This window comes from Corvus moneduloides, chromosome 28 (assembly GCF_009650955.1).
Source record: "Corvus moneduloides isolate bCorMon1 chromosome 28, bCorMon1.pri, whole genome shotgun sequence".
Taxonomy (NCBI): Eukaryota; Metazoa; Chordata; class Aves; order Passeriformes; family Corvidae; genus Corvus; species Corvus moneduloides.
Genome location: NC_045503.1, coordinates 1,370,017 through 1,392,521, shown reverse-complemented (window position 1 = coordinate 1,392,521; position 22,505 = coordinate 1,370,017). Strand labels below are relative to the sequence as shown.

General features: G+C 50.9%; 1 protein-coding gene across 2 annotated transcripts in view; it reads left to right on the top strand.

Moving 5' to 3' along the window:
- Positions 1 to 22,505, top strand: part of REXO1 (RNA exonuclease 1 homolog) — a 46,844-nt gene that overhangs the window by 4,780 nt on the left and 19,559 nt on the right. The window contains exons 1-5 of one of the 2 annotated variants that reach the window (XM_032092606.1): positions 2,036 to 2,141; positions 9,694 to 11,456; positions 17,583 to 17,684; positions 19,983 to 20,184; positions 20,852 to 21,015. In XM_032092606.1, coding sequence (XP_031948497.1) covers positions 2,099 to 2,141; positions 9,694 to 11,456; positions 17,583 to 17,684; positions 19,983 to 20,184; positions 20,852 to 21,015 — 2,274 coding nt within the window. In that variant the 5' untranslated portion in view covers positions 2,036 to 2,098. Of the gene's footprint in view, positions 1 to 2,035; positions 2,142 to 9,693; positions 11,457 to 17,582; positions 17,685 to 19,982; positions 20,185 to 20,851; positions 21,016 to 22,505 lie in introns of those variants that run through there. The other variant, XM_032092605.1, reaches the window with a different exon arrangement.

The following is a 22,505-nucleotide window of genomic DNA, read 5'->3' as shown; positions in this document are numbered from 1 at the left end:
CGTGTGAGATGGGAAGAGCCAGCCAGGCTTTCAGCACCCTGCCTGAAGTACTTTATTCAGCAGTGGGGTGTACCGAGCTGCTCAGCAGTTTTCTGATGTGGTCCAAAGCTTGTGGGGCAGGTTTTCTTGCTGTGTGGATTTTCTATCTGGACGTAGAAAGTTTTGCAGGTTAGACCTGGATCAAATCTGTGGAAGGTGTCAGGGACAGAGTTCTGCTCCTCTGTGTGATTGACACACAATGAGCTGCTGCAACACTGTTGGGCTCAGGTCAAGAGAGGAGAAATCCTTGGGCTTATCTCCCCAGTTTGATCTCCAGATCCTGTCACTGGTGCAGGAGGCACTTCACCTCTCCCTTCTTCTGCCCAAAAGCAGCCACATAGGATGGCTGTGACCAGATGATCCCCCCGAGGCTGCTGGGCACTGCCCAGGCTCCCCAGGGAATGGGCCCGGCCCCGAGGCTGCCAGAGCTGCAGGAGCGTTTGGACAGCGCTCTCAGGGATGCCCAGGCTGGGGTTGTTGGGGTGTCTGTGCAGGGCCAGGGGCTGCACTGATGATCCCTGAGGGTCCCTTCCAGCTCAGGACATTCTATGGTTCTGTGATACTTGGTAAAACCTAAAGAGTCTCTTTAATTAAAACCCAGCTTTAATCACCCCACATGTCCCCACAGGATCAGGGCTATTGTCAGGTTACTCACACAGGACTTTGCTGAGGGGCTGTGCCTGTTTGGTGGGAGCAGCCGTGGCACAGGCTGGGATGTAGAGCCTTGGCGTGACTCACATTGCAGGGCATGTTCACACCGTGCCTAAAAAGGATGAAAAAAAGGTCTTTCCCAGTGCATTTTCCTTCCTGGAATGGATGTTGTGCAAGATCATCTCAGCAAAGAGCTTTAATTACTGTATTTGCTACAGGAGAAGTAGAAGCCCATGAAGTGTTTTCAGTATCATTTCTCTGAGAGAGCAAAGCAGGTGTTCAGTGTTGGGTGCTCTAGTCCGTGAACTGGGAGGGGGCATCAATTCTGCTTTTTCCCCCCACATTTGTGTTTAGGACAGTAATTACCAAAAAGCCACCAGTGGATTTTTTTTTTAACCAAGTTTTGAAATGAAGAGTGAAAAATCAATTGATGTTGAGGTCGGATGTATCTTCTCAGCCGTTTGGGATTAGTGGTGATTTCCCTGCGCTGTCAGTTGGGGCAGTTTCCTGGGGGGGGACAGTGCAGGTGCCCTTTGTGCCGGGATTTCAATGTGGGCTCACAGGACACTTCCCATTTTTGATCTTTCTGTGACTGTGGGGAGATTCCGCCCCGAGTCCGAGTCTCCCCACGTGGGCCAATTCCAGATGTGTGAAAAGCAGGAGGCGGGAGCAGATCTCCATCAGGCCAGCAGGCTTTGGGGTTTGGCACAGCTGGAGTTGTGCCAGTGCTGGTGAGTACCCGGCTCCTCTCCACCTGCCCAGGAGCCCTTTGTCTGCGCTCCTGGGACCTCCCTCTCCCCTCTGGGATATCTTCCCTGACGTTTGAACACTTGCTCTGATTTATGTTTTTAATCTCTAGCCAAGCCCCGCCGCGCTAGTGGGAAGCACGACTCACTAATCCAGGGCTTCCCGGAGCGTGTTCCCTGTGCTGGGCGAGGCGGAGGCGCTGGGCTGGCTCACGTGGGCTTGGGCAGGCACCGACGGGCAGGGCCCGGCTGTGTCCCAGCCCTGCCACCTCCTCCCCTGCCGGCTGGAGAGCTGGGGGGGTGTTGGGGTCGGGCTGGGGGCACAGCAGCACCGGGGGATGGATGTTTGGGGAACCACCGCACACACCAACGTGTGGAGCTCAAACCAAGCCAAAAGCAGCTGCAGTTGGCGAGCAGCGAGAGGAGGAGGAGGAGGTCAGAAACTCCTCCAAGGTGAGAGGAGCAGCGCTAGGAGAGAAGAAAGGGGTCGGGAAGCCCCTGCAGACACTCCAAGCCCGACCGAGCTGGGAGCACACGAGGGTGAAGGCGGGACTCGGGCGGGTCCTGCCCCAGTTCCCACGAAGTGCTGTGTCAGCAGCCGGGCACCGCGTGCTGCCTGCAGCCCCTGCCGGGCTGTCTCAGCAGCACCGGGCAGCTCCAGCATGAACAAGTATCTGCAGTGTTTATTGACCCCGGGCAGCTCAGGTAACTCTCTGTGAAGTTTTTGGCTTCCTGCGGGGTGAGGTCGTGGTTTGGGGGGTGCGGCTGGGAAGGAGCAGCTGGAGAGAAGCGACTTCTCCAGGGAGGCTTCTCGCCATTCATTTCCCAGGAGACCTGAGTCCTTGGGCATCTGCCTCTGGAACATGTGGAGTGTGCAAAAAGCTCAGCTTGGCTTTGGAGGGTTTTCATTTTCCTGGGGATTTTGGGTTTTTATTGAAGTGAGGGTTGTGCTGGGGGTGTTGGGTTTTGTGGTTAAAAGTGGCCAAGGAGCTGCAGGTGTCTGAGTCCTAAAGGAGCTGCAGAGTTTTAATTCCAGCTTTTGAATTGTTTGAAGCCAGATAGGTTTTAAAAACAGCTTAGGTTTTGCTTTTAGCCTTTCATACATCGCAACTGAAGTGTTTTAATGTAATACAGCTTGAAAGGTGCTTTTCTTTAGCTTTTGACTTCGTTTTCCAAGTGTCCAGTTGTGACTGAGTTGAAGTAGTTGGGTTTTGGTTGTTTTTTTTTTTTTTTTCTTTTTTCTTGTCTTAAGTGGGAATTTTTCACCCACACTAGTTAAAGAAATGAGACAGGTGTGGAGAAGATAACTTATCTTGAGCACACTAGAAAAAGGCTGGAAAATTAAAGGACAGGTGGGTGTTGCTGCTTGTGACTGTGCTGCTTGAGGTAGGTTTTCAAGGTGGAGTTGAATAGAGGGAAAAGAAGACACCAGAATATTTGAAATATTTAAATACTTTTTTTTTCTTTGAAAAGAAGACTTGCTCTGCTAATTACATTTTGGAGTAGATCCTTAGTTTTATCCAACACTATCCACAGGAGATGTGGAAGTGTTTTTTGGTCTTTTTCTCAGAAACAGAAAAAACCAAATCTCTGTTAAGTTTGTTGGTTTTTTTCCCCCAAACAGAATTTCAACTTTTCTTGTATTTTGAGGAGTAACTTCAGAGCTAAACTGAGAGGGGGAATGGAAAGATCTCCAAAGAACCCAAACATTGAATATCCAGATTTTCAAACGGTGAGACTCCTTCCAGCCTGTGCATGACAGGCCATGGGGTCAGGGTGTATTTTGGGTGCCAGTCTTTGTCCTCTGCCTGTCCTGGCCAATCCACCAGTTGGGATTCTCACATCCTTTCCTAAGTTATGGGAGAAATGTGCCAATGGTGTGATTTCCTCTTAGGAAAATGTGTCACAGACCTCGATGCTCTTTGCTGTTTTCCACCAGCGTGGGTGGGACTGTCGGTGATTCTGGGGATAGAGGGATGGGAACGAGGGGTTTGTGTGGGCCAGGTCATCGTGTCCTGGCTTTGCATCCCTGGATTTAACTGGTGTTGCTGTGGGAGGCAGTGACAGTCCCAGGTGTCTCTGGGGGCTCTCTGTGAAGCCACCAGGAGGGTGAAGCTACCACGTTCAGTGGCTTGAGGACCTTTCAGATTCTTGTTTTGCTGCACCAGAGATAAAACTGCCCAAAACTGTGTTTTCTTGAATAAACTGAGGAGGTCGGTGCTGCATCCCGGGGCGTTTCTGTCTGAGCTGCTTTGTGGGATGTGCTCTCATGAGTTTCCTACTGAGTGAGTCGTTCCCTGATAACACTTCCAGCTCGGGAAGGACACTCTGGAGCTGCTCCTGCTGCAATGAACCCACCTGGGCAGGCCCCTGTCTCAGGAGAGCAGGACTTCGGACAAGGGCCTGGAGGGACAGGACCCAGGGAATGGCTTCCCAGTGCCAGAGGGCAGGGCTGGATGGGATCTTGGGCAGGAATTGTTCCCTGGGAGGGTGGGCAGGCCCTGGCACAGGGTGCCCAGAGCAGCTGGGGCTGCCCCTGGATCCCTGGCAGTGCCCAAGGCCAGGCTGGACACTGGGGCTTGGAGCAGCCTGGGACAGTGGAAGGGGTCCAGGAACAAGATGGGCTTCAAGGTCCTTTCCAACCCAAACCATTCCATGATTTCTCCCTGGCCACTGCCTGCCCTCAGTCTGGGATGGCTGAGCTGAGGAAATGGCTCAGAGTACAATGCAGAGGTGGTGTCTGGCTGCTCTGGTCCCTCGGTGTGACCCCCTCCCTGTGCTGTGTCACCCCTGGGGTTCAGCCCACGGGGACAGGTGGCCCATTGGCCACAACACCTGGAGAAACCAGCGCTGCCCAGGCTGGGTCCCAGCAGGGCTAAAAATACCTTGGAGTGAGAGATGACTGTTCAGGCTTTTTTTCAGCCTTGCTAATATCAGACTTTCTTTTCTCATATCTGCATCCGTTTTTCCACTAAAGAAATGACTGTGGAGGTTCATGGTGTACTTTGAGGCTGTGGCATGAAATAGCTCCCCTGGAGGAAGAAATCCAAGGAGTGGGGCGCACAGGATTCCTCTGCCTCCAATACCTCTCAAACCTTGCTTCCTGATGTTCCTTGACCAGGACAAGGTTATCTCTGCTTTTAACGCTTAATTTTATAATTAAATTTACTTCTCAAAAACACAAAAAAGGAGCAAAACAAATCCTTGGACTAGGGTTAAGTTTAAAATTGAAGAAACATTTCTCTTAGCTCCCCTTCCCTGCCCTCCTAACCCATTTCCTCTGGATGATTATTTGAAATGTACTATTTTAAATCTCAGTGTTAATTATTTCCAAGCGGTTGCATATTCTTGTTAAATTAATTGTTGGAAATTTGCTTTGGGTCCCGGCAAATGAGCTCTGTGCCAAAACCTGCCATTTCTTGTGTGCTCTTTAATTCTGAAGAGCAGCAGAACTCAGGCTGCTGGTAAAGCCTCTCTGAAACATTTTGTTCTTGAGGAACTGCTGTCTCTTCTGTGAAGTGTTAAATGAAAAGCTCAGAATGATTTTCCAGCGGTGATAATTCTCCTGCAATCACAGAGGTTGTCCCTTTGCTGAGTGCTGGCACTGTAAACACAGCGAGCTCTTAAACCAACAAAGCTGTTCCGATGACGTGAAGTAAAAATGCCTTTATTTTTTCCTTTTCCAGAGAGTCTCCAAACAGCTTTCACCTTGCCCACCTCGCCATGAATGCACCTTTTGTTGCCAGCTGCAGGTGACCCAAGGGAATGGGTGACTTCAGCAGCAGCAGGGCTTGAAAATCAAAAAGAGCTGTGAGATTGAGTCCAACAGTTGGCCACAGTCACCACTAAACCACATCCCCAGGTGTCACATGCCCACGATTTTTGAACACTTGCAGGGATGAGGACTCCATCACTGCCTGTGCCAGTGCCTGACAACCCTTTCTGGGAAGAAATTTTTCCAATATCCAGCCCAAACCTCCCCTGGCCCAGCCTGAGGCCGTTCCCTCTCCTCCTGTCCCTGTTCCCTGCGAGCAGAGCCCGACCCCCCCGGCTGCCCCCTCCTGTCAGGGACTTGTGCAGAGCCACAAGGTCCCCCCTGAGCCTCCTTTTCTCCAGGCTGAGCCCCTTTCCCAGCTCCCTCAGCCTCTCCTGGTGCTCCAGACCCTTCCCCAGCTCCAGCCCCTCAGTGTCTCTCTTGTGCGTTCACTACAAGAAAGGTTCAGTGTCTTTTGACCTGTGCTGGTCCCTCTGCAGCTTGGCCAGCAAAGCCTTTCATTTTGAATTCCTAATTGCTGTAAATTTGGAAGTTTTTCATTTTTGCTGCCTTTTTGTCTGGCAGCAGCTGAGCAGCTCTGTTGTATCTGGAAGAAGCAGTTGTCATCCAGTTGCTCAGAGCAGCTGTGGCTGCTGCATCCCTGGAAGTGTCCAAGGTTGGATGGGGCTTAGAACACCCTGGGACAGTGGAAGGTGTCTCTGCCCATGGCAGGGGTGGGACTGGAGGAGCTTTAAGGTCCCTCCTAACCCAAACCATCCTGGGATTCTGTTCCCTGCGTGCATTCAAGAGCTGGACTCCTTTTCCAAAACCTGCAGGTTTGCATTGGCCAGCACCTGTCACACATTTGGGCTTTTCTGTATTTAAAGCATCTCAGGTACATGCTGTGGCAGGGCTGGACAAAAAAAAGGAAAAACTTTTCTCTGGAATGATTCACTGTAAATTAAGTTTTACCTTCACCCAGGCGACCTTGTCCTCCCACTCTTCTTTAATGTCAGCTTTGTTTACTGCCCTTGCCTGTTGCCCAAACTAGAAGGACCAGTGAGGAGTCAGTCTCTGGCTCAGGGAAGCTTTGTAATAATCCAGCTCCACCTTGGAACTGAGGCCTCATGTTCCACAACCAGCATGACAATAATCAGGGAAAAAACCCATCAGCCCGGTTTTTTTTTTAGGCAGAATCTTGTTTTATGCTTCCATGTTTTCTGTGCTGCAATGGCTGATTTAAGCACAGCTCAGTTGGGTGTGTTCTAAAGCAGGTCTGGGTTAAGTAAAATGTTCGCTGAGGTTCTGTGTAAAATATTAATAACTTGTTTTCTATAACATTGATGGTATCCTCACCTTTTGTGCCTCAGGAGAGTTATTTCATATGTCTGAGGTACATTAATTTATTAAAATAGTTTGTACTTTAAAAAGTGTTTAGTTCACAATCCTGCAAGGAGTTGGCATCTCAAGTCTCATTATCTCGTGATTCCTGAGGGACAGAGCAGACTCTGCTTTCCATCCCTCCAAAAAGAGTTATTTCACTTGGAGTGCCTCAGGAACTGCAGCCATTGGTCCATCAGAGCAGCAACCCCAGTGTAGCTCCTCCTGTACACCCTGAGTAGCCAGGTTAGTGAAAGGAAGAGGAATAAAGGAAAAGGTGAAGCAGACTCCTTTGAGTGTCACATCCCAGTGGTAGGAAGATCCTTCCCTTTCCTGGTTCCTGGGAGTGTAGTTTGGCAGCTGAAAAGCTGCTCTGATTTCAAATAACAGGTTGAAGATCTCTGATTTGGAGACTTGTGTGTTTATGCCTCATCATTTATATATGTATATATATTTGTGTGTGTGTTTTCATAGAAATAAACCTCCCTCCTTCTGTGTTTCTGCTGCATTATCAGCAGATGCCTCGTGGCCAGAGGGGATGGTGCTGATGGCCATCGTGGAGCCACTTACACAAGTCTTTCATGGCCAGGCAGCCTTTGATCAGCAGTGCTGGAGAATCCATCAGGCCTCCCCCACACTTCCACAAGAGCTCTTCCCCTGCCCTGCCTCAAAGCCTGGGGATTGTCCTGAGGTTACCATGTGTGTTTTCATCTGGCCATTCCAGCCACAGAAAATGTGCCAGGAGTTTTATGCTAGAGATGAACAGCAGAGACCCAGACACCAGATCCGTGCTGGGGTTGCCCTCTGCTTTCCCTGATCCTGATACATTGAAAATAGTTTGGTTTTCTGCATGGACAAGATGGCTTTTGTTTGGTTAGGGTTTGTTGCTTTATTTTGGCACGTCTCTAGATCCAGACTCTGGGTTCTCTGTTTGCAGACCATCTCATATTTAGCCCTGCTTTCAGCAGTTCCCTTAAAATATTTGTGCCAAATTTTAGGTCTCAATTCTGATGTAGAGAGTAGTAGCTGACTCCTCCAGGCTTCAGTGCACCGGTCCTTTTGTCCAGTGTGGAGCTGATGTTTCACACCGTGGTCAGAGATGAGTGGTGGGCGTGGAGGGCTGTCTGCTCCTTACCACTTCTTAGGCTGATCTTACCCCTAATCATTTTGATAAGCTGTACATACCCTTGCCTTGATGCTGCTGCTGTTTGCATATGGCTTTGTTCGTGTTTCTTCCTTGTTGCCTGCTTTTCTTCAAGGTTTCTAACCAGGAATTGGCCTGTGCAGTGCCCACTGCCCTGGTTTGTCACCTGCTTCCTCCCTCTGTCCCTGGCTGTGCTGGCTGTCCAAGGGAGGAGCACACCCTGGGTTTGGAAATGCTCTTTGTGTCATCATTACAGCTCTCTGCAATAGCTGGAGGGGAACTGCTTATAGAAATAGCACCTTGTTCCTCTTCCCCCGTGTTTCTGGCTCTGAACAGGGCTCAGACAGGCCTGTGGAAGGTGGTGACAGCACGCTGCCCAGAGTCCCCGTTCAATCAGGAGCTAATTGGTTTGGAAAAAAACTTCACAAACCCAAAGGGTTAAAAAGCATTTTCTGAAACCGCTGCCTTTATTTTAACCCAGCCTCTTTCATTCTGCTTCCTTGGGGGCCAGTTCTGCCAACTGCTAGACAGATCCTTTTCCTGTTGCCAAAGGAAGCTGGGCATTCATGCATCCTCTCTAAAAAACCCCAAACCTACCCCTGCCTCCCCCTCCAAAAAACCCCAAACCCCTCAGTCTTACGAGAATGGTAGAAACAGCTCTTTTAATACAGTTTGTTTCTGACTGTTACAAGAAATTCTCTCATCCCTCTTAGACCTGAGAGGTTTTTTATTTCCTGTCTTCTATCTCTTTGCTTATTGTTTGGGTCTTCTGCATACCCATGTTGGAGAGCCAGTTTTAGTACTGTCCTTGTAGCAGAGAACAGAAGTTCCTCTGGAATGTCAGCATCCAGAGACGCTGTGATAAAACAAGGGCTGAAAGCAGTTCAGAGTCAAAAAGCAGCCGTTAATGTTCCTGTAGCTTCTGTGGGTTTGCTAAGTGCCACTGTCTTTGCTGGAGTCCTGGAATGGTGTGGGTTGGGAGGGACTTTAAAAATCATCTCATTCCACCCCTGCCATGGGCAGGGACACCTCCCACTGTCCCAGGCTGCTCCAAGCCCCAATGTCCAGCCTGGCCTTGGGCACTGCCAGGGATCCAGGGGCAGCCCCAGCTGCTCTGGGAATTCCATCCCACCCCTATCCCACCCTCCCAGGGAACAATTCCTTCCCAATATCCCACCCAACCCTGCCCTCTGGCACTGGGAAGCCATTCCCTGGGTCCTGGCCCTCCATGCCTTGTCCCCAGTCCCTCTGCAGCTCTCCTGGAGCCCCTTTAGGCCCTGCAAGGGGCTCTGAGCTCTCCCTGGAGCCTCCGCTCCTCCAGGCTGGGTGTGGAAGAGAGGCCACTGAAGGGACTTTCCTGAAAAGGGAAATATTTTGGGTGTTCAGTGTTCTTGTCTTGGTGGTTGATCTGAATGGCTGAGTTGTGTTGCCTGTTGTAATTTTTCCTTCCCAGCAGCTCTCAGTTTATCAGTCCAGATCAGACTGGTTTTCCTGCAGCTGCCATGAGAAACACTGAGCCTTGAGGAATATTGGATGCTCTTGGTGGGCTTTAGGTGTTGGCAGTGAGAAGTGAGAATCTAATCCACATTTTCTTGCAGGAATCCTCTTTCCTCCTTGGTGGCTTCATTGAATTAAGCAGATAATTCTGTGCACAATCAGCTCCCCTTGGGCCTAATACAGTGATTATTCTTTGGTGCCCTGAAGAATATTTAATTTATAGAGCTTTTCCATGAGTATTAAAAGCACTTTGTTAGCAGATCTTTAGTCCTGGGAGTAGTTTGTACAATCTGGTCTAGTCTAGGCCAGAGAACATCACTGGTGGCTTTTGGTATCCAACATTTATTTATTCTGTGGTGCAAGACTGTGGCTTCTGGTTGTGTCATTCAGTGTTGGGGTTTGATCAGAGCAGACCTTGAAAAGACCTCTTTTAAATTGTACTTGAATTGCTGGCAGTAAATGATTTTCTTTCCTCTTTCCAGAGCGAGGCTATGATCCCTACAACCCAGAGCTTCCCAGGCCCTCACTGGAGGCGGAGGATGGCACCCTGGCTGACATTACAGATGTCACACCCGGAATTCTGGAGCTGGAGCTGGTCAACAAGGCCATTGAGGCGGTGAAGAACGAAGTGGAGAGGGAGCAGAAGAAGTACGAGGAGCTCCTGGAAACCACGAAGGAGTTGGGTGCTTCAGAGGGCTCCTCACTCATTTCAAACTCACCTGTGTCAGCTGCTGGGCCTCAGAATGATTCCTTTGCCTCCTTGGAGTATAATCCAGGGAGCTACAACTTCAGTAATAACTCAGACTACAACCCCACTCCTCTGGCTGCTGCTGGCCGGTCCAGTAAATACACTCTGGATTCCTCCCGCTCCAAAGGGAGCTCACTGGAATATGTCCCCAAGGCTGTAGTGCAGAATAAAAAATACAGCAGCACTGTCACTAACAATAAATATGTGATTGATGACTCCAAGCCCTCCACAGACTTGGAATACGACCCCCTTTCCAATTACTCTGCCAGGCTGTTGGGCAAAGCCACAACCAAGGGGTCCAAAAGGGAAAGGGCCTCTGATTATGAGGAGTCTTATTCTCCATCAAGGAAGAAGCTCTGTGAAGATCCTGATGACGATGAGGTGTTGGCCAGGTTCTCCTCCTCTGAAGATGAGGCTGAGGTGGAATATAAAACAGCTTCTGGTAGTTCACCCTCAAAAGGTGGTTCTGAGGGTGAGTCAAACAACTCGAGTGAGTCCAGCAAAGAGCAGAGCACCAAAGTGGATGGCTCTGCTTCCCAGGAGAGCAAAGAAGCAGCACAGCGCAGGGAGGACCTTCCAAATTCACAGAAAAACCTTGCCAAGAACTCACCAGACAAGAACCCAAAAGCAGTGAAGTTGTGTTCTGGTAAGAACAACAAGGAAATTGAAAATAAAAACAAAGACTCCAAAGACAAAACAAAAAGGAAGAAAACAGATGGTAGTAAAACACCAGGCCTCAGTGAGGCTGGGAAGAAGGAGAAAAATAAAAATACAGACAAAGACAAAGTGCTCAAGAAAGAAGAAAAATTAAAAATCAAGAATGAAGAGAAAAACTGCAAAGACAAAAGTGTCAAAGTGAAAGCAGATGGGAACTTGAAGAAACCTGAAAAACAGAAGTCAGAAAAGGTGGATGGGTGTAAGAAAGAAAAATCCAAGTCCACCACCAGCAGTTCAGGGAAAAGCAAGAGCGAAGGTGTTACCAAGGGCACAGAGAAAGTGGGGAGCAGCAAGAAGGACTCGCAGAGCAAAGCAGCTGATGTGAAAAATGGCAAGGAAAGCTCTGGTCGTAAAAACAAAGAGAAAGGGACCAAGAGTTCCCTGGAGCAAAAGAAAGACAAGGTCAGTTCTGCTGGAAAAGGAGACCCGAAGAAGGGTCGGAAGCAGCAGAGTTTGAGTCACGTGGACCTGTTTGGAGATGAGAGTGGAGATGACGATGACAAAGGCCGGCCTTTGTCCTCCTCCTTACTTGATGTGAGCTCGGACTCGGATGGGGCCGACTCTGGCTCAGCCTCTGAGAGTGACAAGGACAGGACAAAGAAAGTGAAGCGCTCCAAGTTGTCCAAGTCGTCATCATCTTCCTCAACATCTGATGACATTGATTATTCCATCCTTGAGAAAGATGTGGACTTCGAGTCAGATCCCATGGAAGAGTGTCTGAGGATCTTTAATGAATCTAAAGATGTGAAAACTGAAGACAAGGGAAGGCTGGGGAAACAGGTAATGCTGGGTTGGGCTGGTTGTGTGTGTGCTCTCCCCTCCAAAGGTGGAAGGATTCTGGTTCGGTTTTGTGGTGTTGCTTATCTCAAGCAGCTGAAGAGGGAGATTCCGTGTGTTGGGAGAATCTCGTCCTTGTCATGACTGAGTGCTTGGAAGTGTTTGCACCTGAGTTTACCTGCTGGGTTGAAAGCTGCTGTGAAATGTGAGGGTTCAGTTCCCTTTTGTGTGGAAGGCTTTCAGCTTTCAGGGTTATCAGTTACTGCTGTCTGGCCTGAGAACCTTGGGAGTGTGGATTGCTTGGCAACTTTGGGAGAAAAGGCTGCAGGGAGTGAGTTTTGGGGGTTTCAAAGCCAATCTGAGATTGCCAGTCTGGGCACTGCCTTCTTGTTGCAGCAGAGTTTAAGGAACATAGGGACAGGTAGAACCTGGACAGGGTGTTGGTGCAAGTCCAGTATTTGTCACCGACACTTTGTCCCCAAATTCCTCTTTCCTGTTCTAAATGCATGCTGCAGGTAGTTCCTGAGGATCTCTGGATAGCTTGTGGGTGGTGCAAGCAAGAAATGGAGGGTAGAATTTCTTCCAGTGGTACCAGGGGCTTCAGACTAAGGAGGTAAAAAGACAGTATTTACATAAAAAGAGTTTTGGCAGTGACTGACTGGTCCCTGGAGGATGGAAACCTCTCGGTTTTGAAGATTAGAACAGAGTGGAGAACTCATGACGAGAAGGACATTGAGGGGCTGGAGCGTGTCCAGAGAAGGGAACAGAGCTGGGAAGGGGCTGGAGCACCAGGAACGGCTGAGGGAGCTGGGAAAGGGGCTCAGGCTGGAGCAAAGGAGGCTCAGGGGGGACCTTGTGGCTCTGCACAAGTCCCTGACAGGAGGGGGCAGCCGGGGGGGTCGGGCTCTGCTCGCAGGGAACAGGGACAGGAGGAGAGGGAACGGCCTCAGGCTGGGCCAGGGGAGGTTTGGGCTGGATATTGGGAAAAATTCTTCCCAGAAAGGGTTGTCAAGCACTGGAAGGGGCTGTCCAGGGCAGTGGTGGAGTCACCATCCCTGCAAGTGTTCAAAAAACAAGTGGATGTGGCACTTGGGACAGAGCTTAGTGGTGACCATGGTGGTGGTGCTGGTTGATGGTTGGACTTGATGATCTTAAAGGTCTTTTCCAGCCTTAACAATTCCATGTTTCTACATGTAAAAGGTTAGAAAGCAGCTTCTGGCAGTGATCCTCCCACAGCATCTGAAGCAGGGAAGTAGGAGCAGACAAAACTCATCCTTCATCTTCTGACATCCCAGTTTCACTGGGCAGCAAGACAAACCATCCAGCTGGGAGCAGCTCCTGGGCTCAGGCAGGGGTGTGTGACTTGCTGTCAGACCCAGCACCCTCAGCATCCCTGGCTGGGATGATTTTGCTGTACCAGGTGTTCAGGGAATGGGATTGGGAAGAGCTTTACAGATGTAAAAAGTGACAAATTTGCCAACATTGAGAAAACATCCCAAACTTGTATCTGTGTTTTCCATCTGACTGCAGTGCAGGGGTGCCAGGTGAGGCTGCTCTCTTACCTGGGAGGCTTCATAGAATCCTGGAATGGGTTGGGTTGGAGGGATCTCAAAGCCCATCCAGTACCATGGGCAGGGACACCTCCCACTGTCCCAGGCTGCTCCAAGCCCCAATGTCCAGCCTGGCCTTGGGCACTGCCAGGGATCCAGGGGCAGCCCCAGCTGCTCTGGGCACCCTGGGCCAGGGCCTGCCCACTCTCCCAGGGAACAATTCCTTCCCAAGATCCCATCCAGCCCTGCCCTCTGGCACTGGGAAGCCATTCCCTGGGTCCTGGCCCTCTAGCCCTTGTCCCCAGTCCTTCTCCAGCTCTCTTGGACACCGGAAGGGGCTTAATGAAGTGAGGTGACAAAATCAGGTGCCTTCTGTGTGCTGGGGAAGAGGGGGTCCAGGGGAGGAGCCAGGAGTTTATCCAAGGAATTACTGAGTGACTTCAGCTGCAGCTCCCCTGCATCCCAAAATAATGGAGGTACTGGGGCACCCTCAGGGCATCCAGTGTGTCCCAGTTTAGACCCCTTCACCCACAGACAGCCTCCCTTAGGGATGATGGATGGGAAGGAGGTGCAAGCGAGTGCAGAACGAGCCACACAACCACCCTGTGGCAGTTTCTCCTGCTGGAATTGATTGTTGACTTTGGCTCCAAAAGGCAGGAATTGGTGCTGCTCTCCAGGCTCGTGGAGCTGGGTGGGTGCAGTGGCCCAAGCAAACCCTTGCACTCAGGAGCATGGGTGTGAGGAGGGGGTGTGTGCTGCGTGTGGGGAGCAGAGCTCAGCTTTTGGAAAAGGAGCTGGGCTATTAAAGCTTTTTGCTGAACTCTCTGCTGCACTCACATCCCCAGTCTGGTCACAGGGAATTCTGTGTTGTTGACAATTAAAGACCTTTTTTACACTCACACAAAATGGGTGGAAGAAACTCTATATAAGGCTCAGTGTGATGGTTTTCTTCTCAGTTATTAAGCATTGCAGCTGTTCTTTCTTCAGGGTTTAGTTTAATTCTCAGCTAGGAAAGAACTCTTTATTTTTGGCCTTTTTTTTCCTCCAAGTTGCCCAGTTTAAGTGAAAAATAGTTGAAGGGCACATAATCTATAGCAGGAATTACTAATCACTGAATTCAGAAAGTGCTGAACCAGGGGCTGCCACTCACAGCAAACAGTTAATTGTGGCCTGGAGTGACAAAGCTCAGCAGCCACGTGTGGCTCCTTTGCATCCCTGCACTGAGGTTTGGTTTCCTGCTCCTTTGGGAAGGAGGCTCAGTGCAGCACAGGGATCCTTCTTTGGGACATGGGTGTGGGTGAGTAGGCACCCGCTGGGTGCGATTGGTCATGGGGCATTTTTTTTGTTTATGGAATAATTTTCTAGATGAACCCCTGTTGTGGTTAGACACTGGCCAAACACCAGGCACCCATGAAAGTCACTCACTCACCCTGCCCTGCTACAGCTGTGCAGAGGAGAGAAAAAATTTAAATGAAGGGTTCATGAGTTGAGATAAGGATGGGGAGGAAACACTCCAAGGGCAAAACAGGCTCAACTTAGAGGTACAAAGCGAGTTTGTTACTAAGAAAATCAGAGGAGGATAATGAGAAGTAAAATAAGCCCTTAAAACACTTTTTCTTCCCCCAACCCCTCCCTCTTTCCCACCGACAGTGGAGGCAGACAGGGGCTGGGGGGGTTTGGGTCAGTTTGTCACCCAAGATTTTCTTCTGCTGCTCAGGGAGAGGAGTCCTTCCCCCGTGAGGCCGTGGGGTCCCTCCCACAGGAGACAGCTCTCCTGAACTTCCCTGGCGTGGGTCCACTCAGGAGCAGCAGCCACATCGCCCCTGCTGTAGCGTGAGCCCTTCCCACGGGCACACAGCCCCCCAAAACTGCTGTGCCGGGGTCTGTCTGCCACGGGGTGCAGCGCTCCAAGGCCAGGCTGCTCCAGCCTGGGAGCAGGGCCCCTCTGCACCGGGACTGCCCCTGGATCCCAGCGTCCTGCAGGCACCTCCCGCTCCGGCACGGGCACCTCCCGCAGGGCTGCGGGTGGATCTCTGCATCCCCCTATGGATCCCCAGGGGCTGCGGGTGGATCTCTGCATCCCCCTATGGATCCCCAGGGGCTGCGGGTGGATCTCTGCATCCCCCTATGGATCCCCAGGGGCTGCGGGTGGATCTCTGCATCCCCCGGGGATCCCCAGGGGCTGCGGGTGGATCTCTGCATCCCCCGGGGATCCCCAGGGGCTGCGGGTGGATCTCTGCATCCCCCGGGGATCCCCATGGGCTGCGGGTGGATCTCTGCATCCCTGTGGATCCCCAAGGGCTGCGGGTGGATCTCTGCATCCCCCTATGGATCCCCAGGGCTGCGGGTGGATCTCTGCATCCCTGTGGATCCCCAAGGGCTGCGGGTGGATCTCTGCATCCCCCGTGGATCCCCAGGGGCTGCGGGTGGATCTCTGCATCCCTGTGGATCCCCAAGGGCTGTGGGTGGATCTCTGCATCCCCCGTGGATCCCCAGGGCTGCGGGTGGATCTCTGCATCCCCTGGGGATCCCCAGGGCTGCGGGTGGATCTCTGCATCCCCAGGGGCTGCGGGTGGATCTCTGCATCCCCTGGGGATCCCCAGGGCTGCGGGTGGATCTCTGCATCCCCCGTGGATCCCCAGGGGCTGCGGGTGGATCTCTGCATCCCCCGTGGATCCCCAGGGGCTGCGGGTGGATCTCTGCATCCCCCGGGGATCCCCATGGGCTGCGGGTGGATCTCTGCATCCCCCGGGGATCCCCAGGGCTGCGGGTGGATCTCTGCATCCCCCGGGGATCCCCAGGGCTGTGGGTGGATCTCTGCATCCCCCGGGGATCCCCAGGGCTGCGGGTGGATCTCTGCATCCCCCGGGGATCCCCAGGGCTGCGGGTGGATCTCTGCATCCCCAGGGGCTGCGGGTGGATCTCTGCATCCCCCGGGGATCCCCAGGGGCTGCAGGGGCACAGTTGCTCCACCACAGTCTCACCACGGCCTGCAGAGGAATCTCGGCTCTGGTGCCTGGAGCACCTCCTGCCCCTCCTCCACTGCCCTTGGTGTCTCCCTGTTGTTTCCCTCACATGTTCTCATCTCCTCCTCTTCTCTAGCTGGAATACAAATTACCCCCACTTTGTTTTGATTTTCTTCTTTCTTCTCTGTTATCACAGAGGCGTTACCAACTCTCTCATTGGCCCAGCCTTGGCCAGTGCCATGTCCATCTTCAGAGCCATCAGGGATTGGGTCTGCTGGACATGGTGGAAGCTTCCAGCAGCTTCTCACAGAAGCCACCTCTGTGGTCCCCCTGCTACCAAACACCAGCCTGTGCAAAACCAACACAGCCCCGTGTTGTTTGGCCTCAGTAATGTGTAGGGAGGATGGCATGGAGCTCAGGGAAAGGTTCTTCCCCCCGAGGCTGCTGGGCACTGCCCAGGCTCCCCAGGGAATGGGCCCGGCCCCGAGGCTGCCAGAGCTGCAGGAGCGTTTGGACAGCGCTCTCAGGGATGCCCAGGGTGGGGTTGTTGGGGTGTCTGTGCAGGGCCAGGGGCTGGATCCATGATCGCTGTGAGTCCCTTCCAGCTCAGGATATTCCGTGATCTGTGATTGCAGGAAGCTGTGTGTGGGCAGTGCGGTGCTTTTCCACCTGGGAGAATTGCACTGTGAGAGAGTTTATTAGGGATGTAACTGAATTAACAGGCTCTGGAGTTCCCAGGGAGCCAAGTGATTCAGGGTGCAGTGTTCGTCCAGAGTGCCCCTGTGGTGATGAACGCAGGCTTATCTCAAGTGGTGCCTGAGCTAAATCCCTAAATCCAGCCTTGGGCTCTGTTGCTGAGTTTCAGAGATTGTCAGGCTCATCTCAGAGTTTTGCCAGGAGTTGTTTTGAAAAACTGAAAAGAAGATTGTCTGGAGAGCAGCTGGAGTTCTGAAAAATAAACTTGTGAAGTGTGTTTTGTATCAATTAACAACTGAGTCGAATTTCAAGCAGATTTCCAAGTGGTTCTCCCTGTCCAGGAGCAGGTCTGAGGTGTCAGCTCGGAGCAGCTTTGGCTGGAGAGGTGCTTCTGCCTCCTGCTGAGTTTCTGGATGTGACCTGGGCTGTGTCACCAGAGTTTTCCTACAGTGACAGCTGTGGATTAACCTGCAGAGAAACGTTTCCCTAAATGTGGGGTGGGGGCACTGTGGTTTGGTGTTGAGCAGGTGTCAGCACCTGCCTGGGGCAGAAATGAGTCAGTTCCCAACTTCTTAAAAAATCCAAAGCACCCCAAACCCCCTGGACTGTAAGAATGCCATGAGAGGTGAGGTGTGTGAGTGGCTGGCAGGGGAGGGCTGCTCAAGGCTCCTGTGGCAGGTAAGGCTGATCCTGCCCCATGCCAGCTCATGGAGCTGCTGCTGGGGTGGGAACATCCTGCTGCTGTTCCTTGGCTTCCTTGGTGGCTCCTGGGGTCACAGCAAGGTTCTTGTCAGTGGCCCAGCAGCTGACCAGGTGTTCTCACCTGCCCCCTGCAAGGTTAACCCAAAAGGAGACTTTCCACATCTCCCTCTTGCGAGGGGTCTTCAAGTCTGTTCTCCTGTTCTTTTGTTTTCCAGCTGTCCAAAGAGGAAGCAAATGAAGAAAAGACAGAAGATAATTTAACTACCTTGTTTCCTGGCCAAAAAAGAAGGATCTCTCATCTTGTCAAACAAGGAAATGTAAGTGCAGATTTAGAAGCAGATGTTTAGATTGGTCCAAGTGAGGATTTTCTGTCCTGACCCTGGAAAAGGCTGTACTCCCAGGGCCAGGCAGCAGCGTGGGAGTTGTTTGTGCTGGAATTAGTCTGTGGCAGTTTTATTTCCTCTCTTTCTAGTTTCTCAAAAAGCTCCCATGTTTAGGATCCAGTAAAAGTGGCAGCAAAACTCTAATAAACTTTCCTAAAACCAAGGGTAGGCTGGGAAGAGTGAATGGATTCTGCTCTTTGGGATAACCCTTTGGGATAGGTTGGGATGTTCGTTTTTCTCCAGTATAGCTTCATTCAGTGATTTCAATAAAAATCAACTGGACACAAGGTCACTCTGCATCTGCTGGTATTTTTCTGTGCCTTGTGATCTCAAAGATACTGCAGGAATTTGGTCAGATGTTTAAAACCATTACCTGACATCTGTTCTGAACCAGCCAAGATCTCAGCAGTATTTGTTTGGATACTCTTCTTTCCCAGTTGGGAAAATACAGAGGAGAAGAATTAAAACAAAAAAAAAGCAAGGAAGACATTCTGATTTTTTTATTCCTTTCTCCCTGGGATTTTAATTCATGTTTTCTCTGAGGGTTTAATGTGTTTCCCTCCAGGTGCTGAGCACGGATTAGTTTTATGTTGCAGCAGGATAAGAGTGGAGGCTTGTGCACTAATTTGAGCTGGGTAGTCCAAATTAATTGTTCTGCCTTTCCTCTCTGCCTAGGAGAGGCTTTTTTGCCTTTAATAATTTGAAGCTCTGGGGTCAATACAATGGGTTTTATTTAACTGCATATCTCCAGCCAGTTCATGTGGTTTGATAAGGGCCCTTTCTTCCAAAGTGAAGAGATAAGAGACTGAAGCAAATGGCTTGGAAATTCATTAACTCAAATATTTATTGTAAAGAGGCGCCTTTTAGACATGTGCAGATCTTTAAATATATTTTCTTAATGTGACAGCTGATCCCAAAATGCTTTCCAAAGACAGGAGCCCCAGCACAGCCTTTGCTTGGGCAAACAGAGCCGATCTGGTGTGCTCAGCTGCCAGGGCAGCTCCAGGACCTGCATTCCCTGGAGTATGTCAGCTCAGAGCAGCTCTCAGCTCTGCCCAGGAGGTGCTGTAACACCTGAACTGCCACTTTTCACCTCAGAATTGAGGCCTGTGCTTTGCTGTGTCCCTCCAAGTGGAATATTTGCTCAAGTCTTGCTGATGATTTATAGCTCAAGGACCGAGCAAGAGAAGGGGAGGGAGCCGAATTCGGGGTTGGTTGCCAGGGGAAATGGGGGGGCCAAAGGAATTGCAGGTGAGGCAGAAAATGAGTGGCCTGTCCTGCTTGGAAGTCTGTAATTATAACTTAATGTCTGACTGCACTCAGTTTGGTATCCAGAAGCATCAGAGGCCGGGAATGCAGGAGGTGCCAGCTTGCCCCCAGGTGTTACACTGAGCCGCCCTCCTCCGAGATTTCAGGAGGGAAGGCCTGTTCCTCACATTTCAAAGGCTGTTAAGTAGAGTGAAGTTTGTACTACTGCTGCTTGTCTTGCACTTCTGCTGCTAGGAAACTTCTCTCTTTGCTGACATCATTTCTGGCACTTTTCCTGCAAACCTAAATTTGGCCATCAAAGGAAACGCGTGTGGACCCTGTGCTGTTAACGGCCGAGGCACTGAGGTGCCTCCAGAAGTGGGCAGGGACAGAGCCTGTTTGAAATTGAGAGCTCAGTTTATGTAATGCTCTCATCCCATAAATACATATCTGCGAGGCTTTTAAGCAGTTCCAGGGCTGCAGAGAGGTGGGAGCTGCTGTGGTGCAGAGGTGGATGCAGGGGGTCTTCAGGGAGAGAGCAGTGGAGCTCAGCATCGTGAGGCACAGGGAAGTGCAGAATTGTTGTCACTTTTCCACTGCAGCAGAAAGCAAAGTAGGCAGCACAGGGCTGCGTTTGTGTTCTAGGGCAAGGCTGAGAGTGTTGATAGAACCCAGGACTGGGCTGGGCACAGCCACGGGGAACATCACGCCTCTAAAAGCAGTTCATTAATACCACCTGCCAATTGAGGAATGTGCCAGTGAGCTGGGAGGCCTTCCCAGAGCGTGAATCATGAATGCCACGTTTGTCAAGGGATGATTCTTAATTACTTTGTTCTGGAAGACAGTTGGGATCTTCTCCTCTCCAAACCCTGTACTTGCTAACAGAGGGGTTGAGGAGAAGAGACCTTTCTGGGGTGAGTGGAAGGCAGAGGGTGTGGATGGAGCAGGGGAGCTGCTGGCCCTAAACGCTGTTTGTCTGTGCAGGCAGAGGCCCCGAGCAAGCCGGTAGTGCGGCCGTACCGTCCCCCCACGGCCCAGGAGGTGTGTTACCAGAGGATCCAGCTGGCTCAGCAGCAGGCAGCACAGCTGGCTGTGGCCGTTCAAAAGACCTCTCTCTGTTTGCCAGGAGAAAAGAGGAGGATTGCTCACGTGCCAAATGCAGCCCTCACCGCAGCAGCCAAGCAAAGTAAGCCAGCGGCGGGATTTGGGATCGCTGTCCTGTCCTCCCCCTGGTCAAAGGCACCACCGTGTGTTTACGTTTCTCCTGAGCAGATGTGAAACTGTCAGGGGATGTGTAGGACTTGCCATGACTTGAATCTTTGCTGATAGTGTCCAGTGGGAAGGTCTTTCCCTGAGAAATTCCGCCCTGTTCTGAAAAGCAACAGGTCAGACGTGTGCAGCCTCATCTGTCTCACCTGGCCTCCCTCACTTCAGCCTTTCCTTTTTCTGTTTCTTCCTTGGATTGTGTTTGCTCTTCATTCCCTCTTCCATTTAAGCCTTTGGAGGTCGCAGGAGCAGGAGGGAAGTGCTAATTAACGCTCATTGCTGTCCCTTTGTAGTGGAAGGACTCAGAGCTGACGTGTGGGGTGTCAGTGCCTTGCAGCTGACAGAGTTACCTCTTTAAACTCTGCTGACTCAGTTACCCCAAAACAAACCCAAATGAGACACGTTTCCTGGCAGAAGATTTCTTCATCCTTGCCTGCAAGGTGGTAAAATTGCCCAATTTGTATCCCTTTGGAGACCTGGATTTGAGAAAATCACAGCTTGCAGCGCTGGCCTTTGATAGTGAGTTCATTCTGGCAGCCTGAAGCCCAGTGCAGGATTTGCACCTGAGTGTTTTGTGTTCCCTGCAGGCCTCGGGAGCAGTAAGACGACTGTTGGTGGCAGGAGTGTCACACCTTCCAATGACTCTGAAGCCCCCACCCTTCCTCTGAAGCCTTGCACCTTGGCTGGGATGGCTTCCAAGACCACCAGCACCATCGTGCCCAAAAGGGTAGCACATGTTCCCTCCTTACAGGTAAGGGGAATTTGAATTCTTTCCTGTCATTCCCCGGGGAGGGTGGGATGTTTGATCCTGCTGTTCCAAACTTAGCACTCCCTGAAAGTGGTGTTTTGATTATGTTGATTAAGTGGGATTGTTTCTTCCTGTGGTTTTCCTAGATAGCATTGTATAAAAAATTAAACACTCGAGGGGTAGAAGTTTAAAAAGGTAGAAATACTTAAGTGCTGCTCTGATCTCTGTGAATATTGATCACTTGTCTCCAGTTTGAGCCTTCTCTTGTGCTGAGTGGCCTGGGTGTGTTTGGGTCAGGGGCTTGGAACCTCCTGTGCTCAGAAGCCAGGGATGGATTAATGGCCTTCCCAGGCTTTGTGGGCCACACTGAGGCAGGTGGTTATGAATAAAGTCCCTCTGTGACCTAGATAGTAAAGTGTGATCACTGAACTTCATGCTGCTGCTGGTGTTTAAAGAAAAGACTGTTTTTCCTTCGTTAGTTGTTTTTTGTTCTGTTTCTCTTTAGCCCCTGGGATCTCTGCCCAGCCTTTGAGTACCTTTGCTATGAGTTCCTTAGCAAAGTGACAGGACCCAGGCTGGCTTCCACTGCCAGAGGGCAGGGCTAGATGGGATATTGGGAAGGAATTGTTCCCTGGCAGGGTGGGCAGGCCCTGGCACAGGGTGCCCAGAGCAGCTGGGGCTGCCCCTGGATCCCTGGCAGTGCCCAAGGCCAGGCTGGACATTGGGGCTTGGAGCAGCCTGGGACAGTGGGAGGTGTCCCTGCCCATGGCAGGGGTGGCACTGGATGAATTTTAAAGTCCCTTTCAACCCAAAACTCCATGATTCTGTAAGTTCCTCTTTTCCCCATGAGCACTGGGAGCCTGTTACTTGCTGAGACAATTCAGAGAAGAATTCCTCACAGAGCAGCCTGGGGATGGCATAAGGAGCTGTTTGCTGGAGTGGATGGCAGAATGTGGTTCGTGCCAGGACTTGATTAAAGATCCCTTTATTGATGATGTCTGTGTCAAGATCTGTCATAACTTGCTCTGATTATTTCTAGAAGAGTGAAAAGTCATTTTTTTTCCTTTCCCACCCAAACTGCCACCATAGTAACATAGAACTTGAAGCTGATTAAAAAGAAGAGAAATAACTGAAAGGATAAAATACGTAGCAGAGTTACAGAGGTGCTTAAGGGTATCATATTAGACTGAGAATTTATTTATTTAATGAAAAGGACCAAATCCCCTTGAACAGGGCATCAAAGTGAGAGTCTCCTGGGGAAAAGGAGTCCTTTCCCCACTGAGATAGGACCAGTTGCTCCCATTGGAACAAGCTGACATCTTCCCCAGAGCTGTTTCTATTCCAGATTGCAGCAGATGGTTTGGTTTATGGATATCTCTTGGGTGGGATGGAGAACAACTGACAAAACAATTGGGTGTGTTAGAGATGAATGTACATTTTCCTCTCTGAAAAAGAGGCAAGTGCTGTGATTTGGGGAATAAACTGGTGGTAAA